General features: G+C 44.2%; 1 protein-coding gene across 1 annotated transcript in view; it reads left to right on the forward strand.

The window, feature by feature from the left end:
• Positions 1-5,125: 5,125 nt before the first annotated feature.
• Positions 5,126-18,767, forward strand: part of LOC311108593 (nuclear factor of activated T-cells, cytoplasmic 1-like) — a gene marked incomplete at both ends in the record, with an annotated part of 45,544 nt that continues 31,902 nt past the window's right edge. Inside the window, 3 exons of the mRNA XM_084151248.1 lie at positions 5,126-5,255; positions 8,871-9,987; positions 11,952-12,108. Coding sequence (XP_084007374.1) covers positions 5,126-5,255; positions 8,871-9,987; positions 11,952-12,108 — 1,404 coding nt within the window. The remainder of the gene's footprint in view (positions 5,256-8,870; positions 9,988-11,951; positions 12,109-18,767) is intronic.

Consider the following 18,767-nt stretch of genomic DNA (forward strand, 5'->3'; position numbering starts at 1 on the left):
AATAGGCAAGTGGTAGCCTATGTAAAGTACCCATGGAACATAGAGTAGGCTACCACTTGCCTATTAACAAAACATCATAAAGGCAAGAAAAAGGTTTACACACATTAAATGATCAATATCAACAAAAGTGCTTGAATCATGATTTAAACATACATAGCTCAGGGGTACAAACATGTCCTCACCCTGGGAATTGGTAACCTTTGCACTCATACTCGCAAAACAGAATAAACCTTGCGCTCCAGAATGCACCACTGTTTGACTGTCAACCTCCAACCTGGAAGCAGACAGAAAACTCTCTTCAATAACGAGGCAAATCGAGGTAAATACTTTACATTTTAGGCTAAATGATTGGCTACAACATTGCCAACACGCAATACTCGTCTTCAAACAGCAGACAGATTGGCATGCTGCTGGGTTACAGCCAGGTCTAATTAAATCCTGGGTTTTCTATTGAGAACTCTACTTAAGATTTCATTCAGTTTAGTTTATGTACTTTTGTTTAATGACAACGTCAAGTCTGTTATTTTTGTTGTAGGCCTATATGTGTGTGTTTAACCAGGCAGCCCAATTCTGATATTTTTTCCAATAATTGGTATTTTGACCAATCACATCAGATCTTTTCACATCAGCGGTTGTTCATAGCTGATCTGATAGGTCAAAAGACCAATTAGTGAAAAAATATCAGCAGTACCTACACTAGTAGGCCTATGTGTTTATTATAATAATAATAATATGCCATTTAGCAGACGCTTTTATCCAAAGCGACTTACAGTCATGTGTGCATACATTTTTACGTATGGGTGGTCCCGGGGTTCGAACCCAGTACCCTGGCGTTACAAGCAGCATGCTCTACCAATTGAGCTACAGAGGACTACAGAGGAGACTTTGCACCTGTGTGAAGTTTTTAACTGTTATTTTCAAGAGCAAATAAAACATACAAGTTTAAGCAAAAGGTCAAATAATGTTACATGTAGATCATTGTAAATAATTCCATGTTTTTAACTTAGTTTTGCCTTTATATCCTACTGTAAATAACTGGTGTAGACTTTGCACAGGTGCATTGGTGGGTAAATCTGTCTGTGTTTGTAAGTGCTTGTTTTACAGACCAGTTTGTAAATACAATGAAGCTTAACATATGTAGGGTTATATGAGTTTCATTGCACAATGTGATTAGTTATGTGACCACGTCCTACCACTAAAACATTTACTGTGATACATTCTACTCGAAAGACGTTAGACAGACTATAATAACAATGCACTAAACACGAGAATATGATAAAGACAGTTGTGTAAAGAGACAAAGAAGTTACCAACATACAAGCACAACACATATCCGGTTCTCCAAACTCATCTCCAATCACTTTTTAGTTGCAAACTACTTTCAACTCATGAAGAATTAAGCTAAACCATTTTACATAATGAACAATCACTGAACTTCATGCCAAAGCAGCCATGTTCAGATCTGCCAGAAATTTTAACTTGAAAGTAAATGAAAAGTTAAAGCACTAAAACTAACCCAGTGTACAAAGACTACCAATGCACTGAATTCGCCTCACAACAAACTATACTGAACAAAAATATAAACGCAATATGCAATAATTTCAACGATTTTACAGAGTTACAGTTCATATTATGAAATCAGTCAATTGAAATAAATTAATTAGGCCCTAATCTATGTTGAAAACAGGATTCATCCATGAAGAGCACACTTCTCCAGTGTGCCAGTGGCCATCGAAGGTGAGCATTTGCACACTGAAGTCGGTTAGGATGCCAAACTGCAGTCAGGTCAAGACCCTGGTGAGCACAACAAGCACGCAGATGAGCTTCCCTGAGACTGTTTCTGACAGTTGGTGCAGAAATTCTTCTGTTGTGCAAACCCACAGTTTCATCAGCTGTCCGGGTGGCTGGTCTCAGACAATCCCGCAGGTGAAGAAGCCGGATGTGGACGTTACACATGGTCTGCGGTTGTAAAGTCGGTTGGACAAACTGCCAAATTCTCTAAAACGACGTTGGAGGCGGCTTATGGTAGAGAAATGAACATTCAATTCTCTGGCAACAGCTCTGGTGGGCAGTCAGCATGCCAATTGCATGCTCCCTCAAAACTTGAGACATCTGTGGCATTGTATTGTGTGACAAAACTGCACATTTTAGAGTGGCCTTTTATTGTCCCCAGCACAAGGTGCACCTGTGTAATGATCAGGCTGTTTAATCAGCTTCTTGAGATGCCACACCTGTCAGATGGATGGATTATCTTGGCAAAAGAGAAATGCTTACTAACAGGGATTTCGGCGACCCAGGGATCCCCATCATACGTTAAAAAAATATATAATAATAATACAAGTCTTGCCTTATCATCAGGTGAATTATAATGGAAAGGAGAAGTAATCAACATTTTAAAATGAATAGATTTAGTTGATCGTTTTTCATTATTTTGACCTCCCTACATTGTAATTGGAAGAGGAAGTGTAAACTCTAACATAGCCTATTAGCTAGAAAGGTAACTCCAAGCACATTTTCACTAAGAGCAGCTGTTTAGCTGGTTAAACAAAGGTTAGTGTGTTGGCAAAAATGAACAGTGGGGAGAACAAGTATTTGATACACTGCCGATATTGCAGGTTTTCCTACTTACAAAGCATGTACAGGTCTGTAATTTTTATCATAGGTACACTTCAACTGTGAGAGACGGAATCTAAAACAAAAATCCAGAAAATCACATTGTATGATTTTTAAGTAATTAATTTGAATTTTATTGCATGACATAAGTATTTGATACATCAGAAAAGCAGAACTTAATATTTGGTACAGAAACCTTTGTTTGCAATTACTGAGATCATACGTTTCCTGTAGGTCTTGACCAGGTTTGCACACACTGCAGCAGGGATTTTGGCCCACTCCTCCATACAGACCTTCTCCAGATCCTTCAGGTTTTGGGGCTGTCACTGGGCAATACGGACTTTCAGCTCCCTCCAAAGATTTTCTATTGGGTTCAGGTCTGGAGACTGGCTAGGCCACTCCAGGACCTTGAGATGCTTCTTACGGAGCCACTCCTTAGTTGTCCTGGCTGTGTGTTTCGGTTCGTTGTCATGCTGGAAGACCCAGCCACGACCCATCTTCAATGCTCTTACTGAGGGAAGGAGGTTGTTGGCCAAGATCTCGCGATACATGGATCCATCCATCCTCCCCTCAATACGGTGCAGTCGTCCTGTCCCCTTTGCATAAAAGCATCCCCAAAGAATGATGTTTCCACCTCCATGCTTCACGGTTGGGATGGTGTTCTTGGGGTTGTACTCATCCTTCTTCTTCCTCCAAACACGGCGAGTGGAGTTTAGACCAAAAAGCTCTATTTTTGTCTCATCAGACCACATGACCTTCTCCCATTCCTCCTCTGGATCATCCAGATGGTCATTGGCAAACTTCAGACGGGCCTGGACATGCGCTGGCTTGAGCAGGGGGACCTTGCGTGCGCTGCAGGATTTTAATCCATGACGGCGTAGTGTGTTACTAACGGTTTTCTTTGAGACTGTGGTCCCAGCTCTCTTCAGGTCATTGACCAGGTCCTGCCGTGTAGTTCTGGGCTGATCCCCCACCTTCCTCATGATCATTGATACCCCACGAAGTGAGATCTTGCATGGAGCCCCAGACCGAGGGTGATTGACCGTCATCTTGAACTTCTTCCATTTTCTAATAATTGCGCCAACAGTTGTTGCCTTCTCACCAAGCTGCTTGCCTATTGTCCTGTAGCCCATCCCAGCCTTGTGCAGGTCTACAATTTTATCCCTGATGTCCTTACACAGCTCTCTGGTCTTGGCCATTGTGGAGAGGTTGGAGTCTGTTTGATTGAGTGTGTGGACAGGTGTCTTTTATACAGGTAACGAGTTCAAACAGGTGCAGTTAATACAGGTAATGAGTGGAGAACAGGAGGGCTTCTTAAAGAAAAACTAACAGGTCTGTGAGAGCCGGAATTCTTACTGGTTGGTAGGTGATCAAATACTTATGTCATGCAATAAAATTCAAATTAATTACTTAAAAATCATACAATGTGATTTTCTGGATTTTTGTTTTAGATTCCGTCTCTCACAGTTGAAGTGTACCTATGATAAAAATTACAGACCTCTACATGCTTTGTAAGTAAGAAAACCTGTAAAATCGGCAGTGTATCAAATACTTGTTCTCCCCACTGTATGTCCAAGTCAAGAAAGCTTAACAGCAACAAGCGATAAAGCCTATATCAGATACTCCCGTGAGTGTAATTTGCTCAATATTAGTAGTTGAGAAATAAAATCATTAGAGATAAGATATTATCCTATTTTCTACTGTAGGTATGTAATAATAAAAAAAAGTTATTCTGTTGTTGCTAGCGATATTCATAACAACATTGATTTATATATATTTTTTACTTTAATTTTCACTTTAATTTGTATATATATTTTTGCGGACCCCTTGCAGTGTCTATGCGGACCTCTAGGGGGTCTCGGACCCCCGATTGAATACCCCTGAACTAGGCTATCTGCATTCAAAACTGCCCAAAATGACCTGAAAGGTGAGCAATGAAACTCCAAAATAAATATTATAGGATTTCCAAAACACCTTCCGACTCCCTCCCACGTCTACAACTATGGAATCCCTTGGCGGACTCGATCAAGCATCGTCAGTCCTCCAGAAAGGAGCTGGTAGGCAGTGATAACGTCATTCCTAGAGGGGCGGCGCGCTGAACAGGAGGTGTTTTCCAGCTTTAAAACGAATGGAGCCAGCCCCTTCTGACAAGCCCTGTGTCACAGCCACCGGGAATCTCTGGACATCTTAATTGGGCTAAAGCATAACGAAACGACAGCAAAACTCATCTAACCTACCTCGAGTTTGTGAGAAGTGCATCGCATACTCTACTCTCTTTTCCATTTCAGTTTATCTTGGTGTGCTGTCACATGGATGAAAGAGTTTGAATTAATCTCAAATCAGCATTGGAGTTACATTTTTCATTGACAAATAATGCGTTAATTTTTGTTTTGATTAATGCACATGTCTACAGCCTAAAATAGTTTTTTTTTTCTCGCAGTTCTCATATGATACTGCCTGTGATATAATCGCCAACCGTCACAACCACAAAAGTAGACCAATCGCTAGTTGAATGCAGGATACCAGCTGTTTGAGACTCAGCTCCAAATTCAACTTTGGACCAGCCCTCCCGACGGCTTTGGGAAAGGAAAGAGGACTGCAGTTTCACACTCTCGCTACGGAGATGAAGTCTGCAGAAGAAGGTAACCGGCTTTACTGTCGTAATTTAGACTATATTTTCCGTTCATTTGACGTGGCAATGTTCAAAAGTTATTCTCTGACTGCAGTGCTTGTGTCATTTTTACATTAGTGATTCTCAAATCATCATTTGCTATCAATGAAATCATGCATATTATTATTAAGTTATACACTACAATAGTCTGTGAATGTTTATTCAGCTACCAATAGGTGTCGGTGTTTTCAAGGCAGGAGTCTCCTAGGCGCGCAATTGATGCTGTGCGTTTTGCGCTATACCTGAAGCGGTGAACGACGTCCATATGATAACCAGAGCCCGAAGTGCGCCAGTGACAATTTTATAGCAATGTGTAGGCAAAATTTGAGTACAGTGAACGCTGTTTTGCGTTGGATACCCTAATTTGTAAAAAATAATAATAATAATAATATAATATGCCATTTAGCAGACGCTTTTATCCAAAGCGACTTACAGTCATGCGTGCATACATTTTTGTGTATGGGTGGTCCCGGGGATCGAACCCACTACCTTGGCGTTACAAGCGCCGTGCTCTACCAGCTGAGCTACAGAGGACCACATAATAATAATAATAACCTGGCTTCACAATGCCCTTATTGTCAATAATCAATCATTCACAGCCCACATTTTTATGCCTTTATTTGACCATGTTGATTGAAAATATTATTGTATGTTTTCATGGTTGTGCTTTTCAACCTTGACAAATCTAGGCTACATCATGCATGCACACATACTTGGACCATCCATCTCACTGACAGTGCTCTATTTGCCTTGACACTTCATTCATGAAGTAGCCTAGGCTATAGAAGTATTCCAGTGCTGATGTCATGGACTTTTTGTGGATTTGGGATTTCATTTGTCTTTGAGGTTTCGAGACGTGGACGGGTGGGGGCTGTGTTATTATTCATTTCAGTCCCTCGTAAGACTCATAATTGATAGCAGACACATCTGTCTGTGTGTGTGTGTGTGTTCGCGTGCGCGCTTTGTGTGTGTATGTGTGTTTCTGTGTGTAGCTCACTTGGCTGGGGTATATGCATAACCACTCTGCTTCACCAGTCTGCTGACAACTGTAATATTGCAGACACACAGTCAGACTCCTTTCTCTGTGACCCAGTATGGTAGCCTATACCATTATACCCCCACACACACACAACCCCTCTCTCTACGGTGACTTAGCCACAAAAAGGTGCTCGTCGTAACTGATTGCAAGCCACCAAGCCCCTGATTTTATGAGCCTACAGATGACTTTATCTGTGACCACCTAGCTCTTCCTGAGGTTCACTCTGTCTGGGCCTAGCAGAGCCCCACCGTCTGTGTGGATGAAACCAGATTATATTTAGAGACATGCAGATTTATTTGGTCCCATGTGCTGGGATTTATGGATGGTAATAGCAAAATCAGAGTTAAAACATTTTGAATATGGTGACGAGAGAGAAAAGAATGCTATGTGAGTCACTTTAAACTGTAAATGTGTATACAGTATTAATATTATCACCATGAATTTACAGATTTCCAAAATTCCTGAAAGCAGGTCACCGAAACAGAGCATCAGTGATTGTTTTTCTTGGATTTGAGATATCATTATTCTATAGAGCTCTCACGCCCAATTTGCTATCTGTCACATTGTTAGTTCAGCATTCAGCAGACGCAACCTGGAAATGCAAAGTTCAAGATCTGCCGAGATAACACAATTGAGTGAAAGTCCCGATGTGTGTGGGTGGATGTAGCTCATGTGTTAGAAACAGAGAGTGTGCTGAGGCATAGTGCGCGCGCACACACACACACACACACACACACACACACACACACACACACACACACACACAGACAGAGAAGAGGGAAAAACAACTTGCAGTCAGCCCTGTAGTCAGTAGGTGTGTACCACCCCTCCTCTAAGTCACATTAAGTAGAGTGAGAAAGAGATCTGCATCCTCAGCACTAGTGGAGGGACTGTCAGGAACGAGCAGCAGAAAACAACTGTATCTCTAAAGAGAAAAGGAGAAGACAAAACAGACAGACAGAGACAGACAGACACTAGTTAGAGCTGATGTGTTGGAGGCTGTTCTCATCACTGTTAAGCTGAGGCAAGGATGAGCTCCCTTCGCGAAGAACCAGAGTTTGACTTCAACTTTTTGTTTGAGTACAGCCAAGGGGGAGAGTGTGGCCACAGGCCTGACAGAGGTGGGTGGTGACGAATCTCTGGATGGGGGGCTGGTGTGTGTTCCTGAACTTGTGGTAGCTCAAACTGTTTGGGTGATTTATTTTGCTATGTTTGTATGTTTTACATTATGCAGTTGAGCCTAGTGTGATTATTTTCATCTGTTTGTCAGAGCTTACTTATTCACATGCTTTTGACATGTTTTTGGCATGTAAATAATAATACATAGACTACTTAGACCATAATAAGTATAGGACAATAAATGTTTTGTAGTCCTATTTTGCTTAGCAGAACATTTTACATAGGGGCATTTAGGATTGTAATTTATTATGATTACAGATATTACAAAATGTAATAATGTAGCTATGTTTGCTTCCCTTATTATTGCAAGCTTTGTTAGTGCCCTTTGGCCATTTTACTAAGAAAATTGTAAATTCGCATAACCTTCCTTTGCTTTCTCCACCATAATGTGCTTTAATGTTTGTGCCCATATAAAGTTTCATGCTACTGTTAATTGCTTCATTGAGCGCAAAAAAAAGAACTTTATGAACTACTAGATACAATTAGAATTTGACTTGCCACTGTTTCTGGAAATAATCTATCATGAACTAATTTTAGACAGTCTAACCACGTATTCTGTGGTGCATGACAGGTTCATCATTTCATGTGATGTGCTGTTTGCGTAGAGTTGTGGTTAACAAATATAGCACACAAGCTGGAAGGGGATTTCTCTACTCTAGTACACTGCACAACATTTGGTTGGTATTCATTTGAGATAGTAGAATTACCATTATCAGACAGAAAGCCTTATATTGTAACAATTGTGTAAATGGTTAAAGTAAATGTTCGGGGTATAAAGATCTTTCTTATATAAAATCATAACAGAAGGGGAGGTTTGCTCACTAAGGCAAAGAGCTGCTGCTGTTGTGTGTGTGGTGTGAATGCTCATTTCTGTGTGTGTGTGTGGCAGATCATGTGTGTATGTACTGTATGTACTTGTGTTTATGTGTGCAGTATACATGTCTGTGTGTGTGTGAATGTGTGCTCAACCATTTGTATATGAGCATTTATTCTGTGTGTGTGTGTGATGCCTCAGCAGCTGTAAACTCTCTGACTTAATCACAATCTCAGAGCAAAGCAGAGTGCTGCTGGCGTTCAACAGGGGCGAGCCCTAATTCACTCAGTGAGTGAAGCTATCAATCAAATAAAGTATCCATCACTGCTCTGCTGGAGGAGGTCCTATAGTCTAGCGAGCACACAGTGGAGCTGCACAGCTCCAGATGGACTGTTAACAATCTGCTGATATCTCACATATTTAATTTGACCTTGATCAGTTCAATAGACATAGGGTTTAAGGGATAAAGTGAGAAAAGGTGCAGTTTACAAAGCATCAAATTGTTTGTATAGCGGCCTATATTTACAATGCCCTCGTGTGTTTGTATTTTCCAGATGCATATAGCTACACTCCAAACGTCAGCCTGTCCCTGCCATTGGGCATGGGAAACCCCTGTCTGGCCACCCAGTACCAAACACTGCAGTCCAGCCCCATTATCGCTGTGTCCTCCTGCCACCAGACAGGCTACGGTCTCCACGATCACAACAACCACAACCCAGCCCAGGGCTACTACCCGTCCCATGGCCTGAGGCCAAACGGGGCCCCGGCCCTGGAGAGTCCTCGCATCGAGATCACTGCCTACCACCAGTACCCTGAGGAGGAGGTGGAGGAGAGCAGCAGCATGGACCACATCGTCCACCACAAGCGGGGGGTCAACTCTATCGTGACCCTGACGCTGCCTAATGCTGATGGCTACCGCGACCCCAGTTGCCTCAGCCCGGCCAGCAGCGTGTCATCGCGTAGCTGCAACTCGGATGCGTCGTCCTACGAGTCCGGCTTTTACAATTATGACAACTCACCCCAGAACTCGCCGTGGCAGTCTCCCTGCGTCTCTCCGAAAGGTTCGTCCTCTCTCCTCTCCTGCCCACACGCTCCTCTCGGCCCCCCCTCAACCTCCCCCCGCCACTCGCCATCCACCTCCCCCCAGATCGGGGCCCAAGCCGAAGAGGGCTGGGCGGGGCAGGGGCCCTGTGGAAGCTCCAGGCCCAACTCCCCAGCTTGCAGCGGAGGAGGTGGCGGCATTGGCGTGGGGAAGAGGAAATACAGCTTCAACGGCACCACCTACAGACAGCCAACCTACTCGCCCAACCAGTCGTCCACGCCTTCCCCGCGCGGCTCGCCTAGGATCAGCGTCACAGACGACAGCTGGCTGGCCAACACCAACCAGTACACCAACTCAGCCATCGTGGCAGCCATCAACGCCCTCACCACCGACGGAGTGGTCGACATGGGCGAGGGCATCCCCGTCAAGGCCCGCAAGACCAACCTAGACCACAGTCCCACCATGAGCCTGAAGATGGAGCCGGGAGGAGAGGAGATGGGCCCTGGGAGCGAGCTCCTCCAGGAGGACTACATCTCCCGCCTGCCTTTCAAGAAGGAGAGCTACTGTGGGGGCTTCCTAGACGTGCCCCAGCACCCTTACTCCTGGTCCAAGCCAAAGCCTTACCTCAGGTAGGTGGAGATAAAATACTGCTGAACTGGGAAGGCTTGGGTCAATGTATTGTACCGTATAATCATTTATTATCAACAGTTTAAAACAAACACATTTTGACGTTGGCAGGGAAGTCACTTAGAACATAAGGCAGCATTCTTAAGTGTTTTTAGGCCTTGAAAAAGACAATGAAGCTCATTGAGGTGTTTACTTATTTCAAAAGATTTATGGACTAACATCCAACCCAAGGTCTACTCCTTTAGTTTCCCACATGAAAAACAGCTCCTCCACTTTTTTGTCATCCCACATTTTTCTTGTCTTTTTCCAAAATTAGACTTGTTTATTTATTGCAAGTGCAACATAGTTTTTTCTTCAAAGACCACAGCGAAAGGCAGCAGTCGAAACGTAGTCGCTGTACCACTTCCAAAAGGGCTTCCCTTTGAAGATACAAAACATTTCATAAATCATATTTCGCAGAGAGGAGTAGTGTAGCACATGTGCCCTGTTACCATAGAAACCCCCACACAAACAATACACACTGATAGACATATACACACACACAGACAGACTCCCTTTTCAGTTCACGGCAACCCTTTCTCTGTTTTCTCTTTCCTGCCCTGGCACACTTTCCTGTTGGAAATCAAATGTTTGATTAAGATAATGCAGAGACAGGAAGTGATGGTGACAAGCCTGCTAAAGGAAACAGTTGGTGGGTTAATCACACAACCGGCTTCCCTGTGCTGTCTTGCCCCCCCCCCCCCCCCCCTCCTCTTTGGCCACTAAACATGATGTAATGTTCGGCCAACACAGATAAAGACAGAGAGGGGGAAATCAGTTAGTTTTGGGTCAACAAACACCCTGAAAGTTCCAAGAGGATGCCAGAGATTGCTTTTCATGGCTAGCCTTTAGGTCAGGGGTTTTATGCTTCACAGGCATCCGGCGCAGTGAAATATTGTCTCGCAAATGTTTGTTTTGGTTCAATATCTCCACAGTCTTCACATGGGAAGATAGGCTAATTCCCTCGCCGCATCTGAACAATGATATTATGAGTGGCCAGCTGTGACAATTTCTGAGATACCATGGTCTTTCGGGTTACTTGGTTACGTTGTTTATTTAAAAATAAAGGATTATGTGGGATTCAATGATTTTTGTAGAAATGTATTTCATGATAGCGCTACTTGTATTATTGATACCACCAATGCACTTAGGTTATCTACGTTAAGCATTTAGGCATGTTGTACCATTGTGCTGCTGAAATGACTATGCCTCCTTCTAACTCTTAGGGAAAATAATTATATCTAAAACCTAATAGGGTTCTTTGGCTGTCCCCATAGGATAACCCTTTGTTGGTTCCCGGTAGAACCCTTTTGGTTCCAAGTAGAACCATTTTAGATTCCAAGGAACCAAAAATGGTTTTACCTGGAACCAAAAAGGGTTATCCTATGGGGACAGCTGAAGAACCCTTTTGGAACCCTTTTTTCTAAGAGTCCACTTGTCGACACCTGTCACAGCATGATAAAAAACACACAGCAGACTAACCAGACCACATGCTTCTTTCATTTAGTTTTCATCAAAAGAGCAACCAATTATTGCCCAGGCTTTAGGAATTACATACGTCAGGCTATGACTTCAATTGATTAGATTAGAGCCAATGATGAAATGGAAAGGATCAGGACATTATTTAACAAGGGAAACAGAGATCTGGATTTAAGTGAAACGGATCCATCTTTGTGCGTGCGTGGGTGCGGGCTTGTAGGTAGCATGGTGGTCCTGTCTGTTTGTATTTTATCCAACTCCTTTCTGGTTTCGTTCATTGTCATGCCAAACATATATGTCCATGTATTGAATGATGACTATAGGAGAGTTGGCTACGGCTCATACAGCTGGGACCAGGCTATTGTGTAGATTACTATTTATATGATTAAATTATAGATACTATCAATATGTTCCACAAAATACCAAGCACTGTCTCTCTTCATCATAGCTCCCTGCCCGCCCTGGATTGGCAGCTGCCATCTTGCTCTGGCCCGTACAGTCTGCAGATCGAGGTGCAGCCAAAGTCCCACCACCGTGCCCACTACGAAACAGAGGGCAGCCGCGGGGCAGTCAAAGCTCCGTCCGGAGGTCATCCGGTCGTACAGGTACCTATCTCAATAATGTGTGGGTGTGTGTGTGTAGGTGTGTGTGTGCACCTGTGCATGCGTACATGCGTGCTTTTGTTCTCTATTATGAATGTCCCTTGAAGCCAGGAGTCAACCTACTGCAGTAAGAGGTAACTGTGGCTAGCAGTTGCACATATTGACACAATTAGCATGGAGCAGGACCATCACCTCTCAGTATTGTGCTTGGCAATGCTTCTAGAGCTCACATCACTCTCACCACAGCGGCCCAACACAGAGCTCCTTTCTCTCTAAGGCCGTCACGCTGTTTGGACATCTTGGTTTACTCAAGGTGGGGACCCATGTAAGCTACTAAGACAGTAGTGTGTGTATGGGGGGGGGGGGGGGGGGTTGTTGTGTGTGTGTGTGTGTCATTATATATGTACTGTGTATAAATATAACAACACATAGCTTATATAAATATAAATACATAGCAAATACAGTATAGCATAGCACATTGCATCTTAGAAGGGCTGAGCAAACCTTCTTCTCTTAGTCCAACTTGATGGTTCCTACTTCTCTCCAAAACACTCAACGTGTTGTTAGCACTGCAGCCCGTTTTCCAAATAGATGTTTTCAACACAACTTAACCTGCTGAGTTTCACTTCTGACAACAGCTGTTGCGCCCAACAAGGTGTTATAAACATAGCCTGTCAAGTTTCAGTTTCTCTCTCTAAATGAAAGTGATTACACCCCTTCATTAAAACCCTTTGTATAACGACATAAAAGTGCCCTGTTGACATTCTACTCCCCTGCCATCCCATGTTGCACTGAGAGACTTTGACCAGCGTTCAGTGTTTTGACAGGTGAAACTGAACTTGATTTAGTTTAGTTTATATCACTTTGTGACTCAGGCTGTATGTCAGCCTTTAAGGGGGTCTAAGGAGTGAGTCAGGAGTGGTGAATTAGCATCCTGTGTGTGTACGTGTGGGAAACTTTTCCCAGGTGGGTGATGGTAATGACAAGGACAGTTACTGTCTTACTACACAGATACTTTAGTGAAGTGAATTGAAAAGGAACTCCAACACACTAAAGTCTGCATAAACCCTGATGAATGTCTATTGAGAGCATCAAGCGTCGAGGCCCTTTTTTTTTCGAGGCCCGTTTTTGATTCCTCAGAGCTTATCCTCGCCTCCTTCTCAGCTGTATTAGAGAAGGTCCAAGATCCCTCCACTCAGATTTTCTACTCCAATACCTTTTGTGAAGGAGGGAAGGAGAGAGGATGTGAGGAATCAAGGAATGATTAATTGAAAGAGCCAATATCACTCATGTGCTGGAGTCAATTTTTTATTCAGTATAGAGTTCTCCAATGAAAATGTGTTTTATTAAAGAGGTACTAACAACTAAAATAGGACCCTATCAAGTATTAAGCCCTTGAGGTGGATGTTGTTATTGAATATTAAAATATTGCTCTAGTGACGCACATATTCTCTACCACACTCACATTGTTCACAGTTTTTACTTTTACTTTTATGGAACAATAATTTAACACCTCTAATATTACATTTGGAGTGAATTGGAATCTCTGGGGAATTGCATAAGAATCAAGCCTCTCACTGGAAGTTTGTTGGCAGAGAGTGATTAATGCAGAAGGTCAGGTAAATACTTGATACACACACACACAACGTTAGCAAAATGAAGACAGGATTTCATCATATCTCTTCCCCGTGTGTAGGATGTGGATGCACATATCTCTTTTTCCTCCTCTTCTCTCCTCTCTCTCTCTCTCTCTCTCTCTCTCTCTCTCTCTCTCTCTCTCTCTCTCTCTCTCTCTCTCTCTCTCTCTCTCTCTCTCTCTCTCTCTCTCTCTCTCTCTCTCTCTCTCTCTCTCTCTCTCTCTCTCTCTCTCTCTCTCTCTCTTCACTCATCCTGTGCAGTCCCTAGGGAGGCTGTATGGGGGTGACAGGGCATATTGTAGTCCCTAGGGTGCCCTGCTGTTGTAAGTAGTGAGTGACAGGCAATCGGTGGGTGGGTGGTGCAATCATGGAGAATGGGTGAGTGTGTAGTGATGTGGTAGGGAGGACAGGGAGAGAGGGAGATGGAGGGAGAGAGGGCACATGCAGAGATAGATGTGATGAGGGCAGAGGGAGAGAGTGAGGCAGTGGAAGGGTGTAGGGAGGGAGGCGTAGGGAGTGTTCAGAGGAAAGAGGGAGAGAAGGAGGGCACAGGGAGTCACCAGGCAGGCAGGCAGCTGTGTCTCGGCTGTGTTACCCCCAGAGACACTCTGCTTCCTGCTGATTAGGGCCCGGGTGGCCCTGGGGTTGGGTGGAGGGAGAGGAGGAGGGGTAGGGTGAGGTGAGACTAGTCCCAGAGCCCATCCGATGTCTCCTCCCCCACCACGATCCTGGCCCAGGGGGCCTCCGCTTCACTGCCGATGTCACTCCTCGTGAGCCGCTCATTCCTCAAACCTCTCTCCCACACCGACATTCCCAATGCTGGCTAAACCTGCACAAACACCAGCACTGGGGTTTTGGCCTCAGGGTTGGACAGGCACAACACCTATGAGTGATTGTGACATATCCCATCGCTGTGCACAACAGTTTAAAAATAACAAGGTGAAAAACATGATGAGACACTGTGTCTCTAACCTATCAGTTAATGAAGCGTTGCAATACACGCTATGACCCCAAGAGCACTGACTGACAAACATCTGACTGAAAAACAGTTACTCAAAACAATGTTTGCCACCTTTACAGTGCCACTGTTTCTGTCTGCATGACCGCTCAATTTGCTATCACAGAAGTCCTCCTGTAGCTCCTACATAATGAACGGAGGTGTTTTGCTAATCCCGGCTGCCAAACACACAGGCTCCCCTTTGTTTAGGAAACGTCCCTTTGTAACGGTGACATCATGCTCAGCTCTTCGCTCCGTCTCCTCCACCATACCGCTCTCCTCCGGCCCCTCTTGCAGGATGAAGACATACATCTGGGGAGGCCCCGAGCTGCAGGCCGCTGCCGCAGCCGCACACTGATGGAAACCTCCAGATTATGGGGTACACTGACTGCACTCTGCTGTCCGCATCCCCTCATCCCCACCGGTTTGCTTTCTGGCTCCTCGATCCAAAATTCCATCATTTGTTTTGGAGATCGCTACAGTGCAGACCTCCTCCCACAGGGCCTCTCAGTAGTCCCTTCTCATGATGATGTACCACGACCTGAACCCCACGGCCGCTTTTCCACTTTACTTACTGGCTGCCAGACCACAGCGCCCATTAACAGGATGGAGGGTCTACCCCAACTACCCTCCCCGTTCTCCCCCTGATGATTCACCAGGCTCCCCTCCTCTCACCACAGTGATGTCCAACGTCTACAAGATGGTTTCCAAAGGCATGCTCAGGAAAAATCAACAACCTGATCTTCTACCTTCCTTCCCACCGAAGAACACCACATCATTATGGATGGGTTTTTCCAAAGAAACAGATATTACGATGGAATTGAATGATTGCCAAAGTGGAATTACATGGAATTATATTTGCATTGAGGGGTAGCGACCTGGGAAGTGACCCTCTCGGATGTAAACTGTGGTTCAGTTGTAGAAGACACATCAAGGCAACCAAGAAATGTCATTCAGGTTTACATTGAGACAGGAAAACCATAGGAAACACATAGACACGCACAGGGCACGCAGTGTTAGACAACACCTGTAGAGTATTAGACCCATCACACAGTGTTGTAGTAAGTACTACATATGGATAGAGTATATACTGTAATGGTAATGAATGGGCCTGCAGGGCCTGCCTTACTATGAAAGGCTTCTCTCTCTCGATAACTCTCCGTTTGGAAAAGAAAGGCATGGTAGACATAGCGGTGTAATTTCAACAGAATGTGTCTCATCCCCATTAACGTGTGCGTGACATAACCATCTGGTAGAACTGTGTGTTACAGTACAGTACAGCAACCTTTTGTATTTTTCCTTTAGGATGACATGAAGGACCTTAGCATATGTGCTGCTGGTCGAACATGTGCGTGTTTCACCTTGACATCTATGCTGGCTGTGAAATGTCTTCGGCAACAGCTACAGTACATGTACGTTCGCTGTAAAGACTGTCATTTATTGTGTCTTAAATCTGTTGCCACCTCTTGTTTAAAACATGAAAGATGCCTTTGGTTCTTCCGTGCAGATTCCTGGGTTGTGTTCATTGACGAACACCGTAGTGAAACGTTTTGCAACAGAAATTAAAATTAGCATTTCAAGTTCTGATAGTACCTCCCAATTTCATTCTATTTCGAGAGTATTTTTCTTTCTTCGTTTTGTCCCTACTGAACACGACCATGTACTGCTCTACAAGAGGCAGTCATGGCTGTTCGTCTGTGCCCCGAGGAGCAGTTAGGCTCCCATGAAACTGTGTTTCTGCCTCCGAGGGGCTTCCCTTACTCACAGCCTTGGTATATTGGGCAACCACTAATTACCATTGAACAGCAACTGGAAAGAATTGGACTAAATGACTGCATTTTCAATGGTTTGAGGTGATGACCAAAAGCCGCCAGATTTATGAGGCAAAACACTGGTTGCCAGCCTTTATATCAGGGGAAGACTGAAATCATCTACACATCACTCTGCCCAAATGTAATACCCTGTACCTTGGCTAAAACTTAATGCTTAGAATTTATTATTTAGAATTTGGACTTTGCTGGTCTAGACATGGGCCATGACTTGAAACGTTGCCCTTGATTACATAACATTGGGGCATACACTTCAATACAGACTTTGAGGAATATAGCCGCTTTGACGCTTGTATAAATAAGTGCCATTTGGAACTTGGGAAACCCAATACATTAACAAGTCACGAATGTTGTTATATGCATACTGTAAGAATATGAGGCACTGGAGAAAGAGGAGAAATGGGATAATAAAGACAGTATGGAGGGAGAGAGACAACTTGGATGAGTGTTTGAATTGGGTACAGTGAAGGCTTGCTGTGTGACTGTCAGCATTTGAGAGAGGGAGCGTGATATTGGGGAAAACCTGAGCTGCCCTCCTCCCCCTCTTCTCCCCTTCTCTCCTGCTTCCAGTCTTCTCTCCCCCTCCGCTGCATGCGCCACGTGGACTACGAGTCATGACATTTCTCCAGGCGGTGATGAAATCTCTGTGAGCTGGAGAGAGTTAGAGGGAGAGAGAGCGTTCCAGTGCAGGCCCATATTCACACTCTCCCCACAGCCCAGACTGTGCTGCTACTCACCAGCAAGTCACTTTCTTAAACAAACATGTGCAAATCTTTTCTCGACCATATTTTAACCAGGTCTGGCAATGGCTCTAGATCTTGAGCATAAGTGTGAAGTTGAGTTTTTATATAAACAGGAAGTAAACCAAGGTAATAAAGCAACAGCTACGAAAAAGGATAAAAAACTTCATTAAGCTATCACTGACAAGGACATATGATACTCATTAAGAGAAGAAAGCAAACGTGGATTGAAAGCCAGAAAGGAAAAACCTCTTCAGAGCACCACTGTCTCAGGGCTGAAGTTTAGCAGCCGTGATGATGGATCTGTAATGGTTCATGTGAAATGAATGGTGGAAAAGGACGGGGTGATCTCTGGTTCTGAGCTCAACACCCTCGCAGTTACACATCATCAAAATCCAGTCTGACCTAGACAATCCAGCTGCGTACAATTACACAATTAATGATTCAGCTGACATGTACAAACTGTTTTATTTGAGATTCGGTCTATCCTGCATGGCACGTGTTGGAAGAGGAGAGGTTGTCTAACTTGCCAGTAGCTGGTGGGTAGAGGTGTAAATGAATATGGCACATGCAGTGGCAGAAGCTGGTGTAGTGTGACTGCAGCAAATTACGCTTTGATTTACAGTATTTCAAAGATAAATATACGGAGCCCAGCTTGACTACATTCATAGCTTAGCTAAACTCATCTGGTCAAAATTAGACTGTGTCAAGACTCAAAGACTGCTAGAGACACAAATATGAAGTAGGATTCACGGGTGTGTGAAGCCTCTCTCGTTGAACCACGCTTAAACTTTACGATGGTTCCTCAACTTTGTATTTTCTTATTGCCCTTGTGAGGATTTAAAATCAAGTATATTTTGTGCTCAGCTTGTGTTTGCTGTGTGTGGACTAGGGAACGTCACAGGAGCAGAGAGGGAAAGAGGTCGAGAGGGGATAGTGGAGAGGAGGGTTGAGGGAGCACATATGGTAAATTAATTAAGGGAGGTCGCCCAGGGGGGAACCTTACCGCGTTCCTTTGCTGTCGGGACGACCAGCATCACTGAGGGTTGCTTGACCTCATTAATCACTTCCCTCTGCTCTATGAGGTCACCCTCTGCTCTATGAGGTCACCCTGGCTCTCGACCCCACCGGAGGACGCCACCGGCATCGTACGCTACCGCAGCATTGCCGAGTGACGGGATAAAGTGACGGGATAAAGACTAACCCCAACACACACACACTTCACCTCTTGTGGTTTATCCATAAGCAGACACGCAAAGGCTGAGGCTAAGGTAATGGTTGGAGGTCACCAAGAAATGAATTAACAAAATCTACCAAAGGGACAGAGGACACAGGCTTCGCAGAGTGGCAGCCTGCCTTTTATTAAATCATAAAGAAACGTCATGACATTTTTAACAGACCGTTTTGCGTTTTCAGATTGGTACCTCAGGCCGGGTTCCATCGGTTCCGTTGCAGCATG

Source organism: Coregonus lavaretus (genome assembly GCF_964263955.1).
Source record: "Coregonus lavaretus genome assembly, chromosome: 3".
NCBI lineage: Eukaryota > Metazoa > Chordata > Actinopteri > Salmoniformes > Salmonidae > Coregonus > Coregonus lavaretus.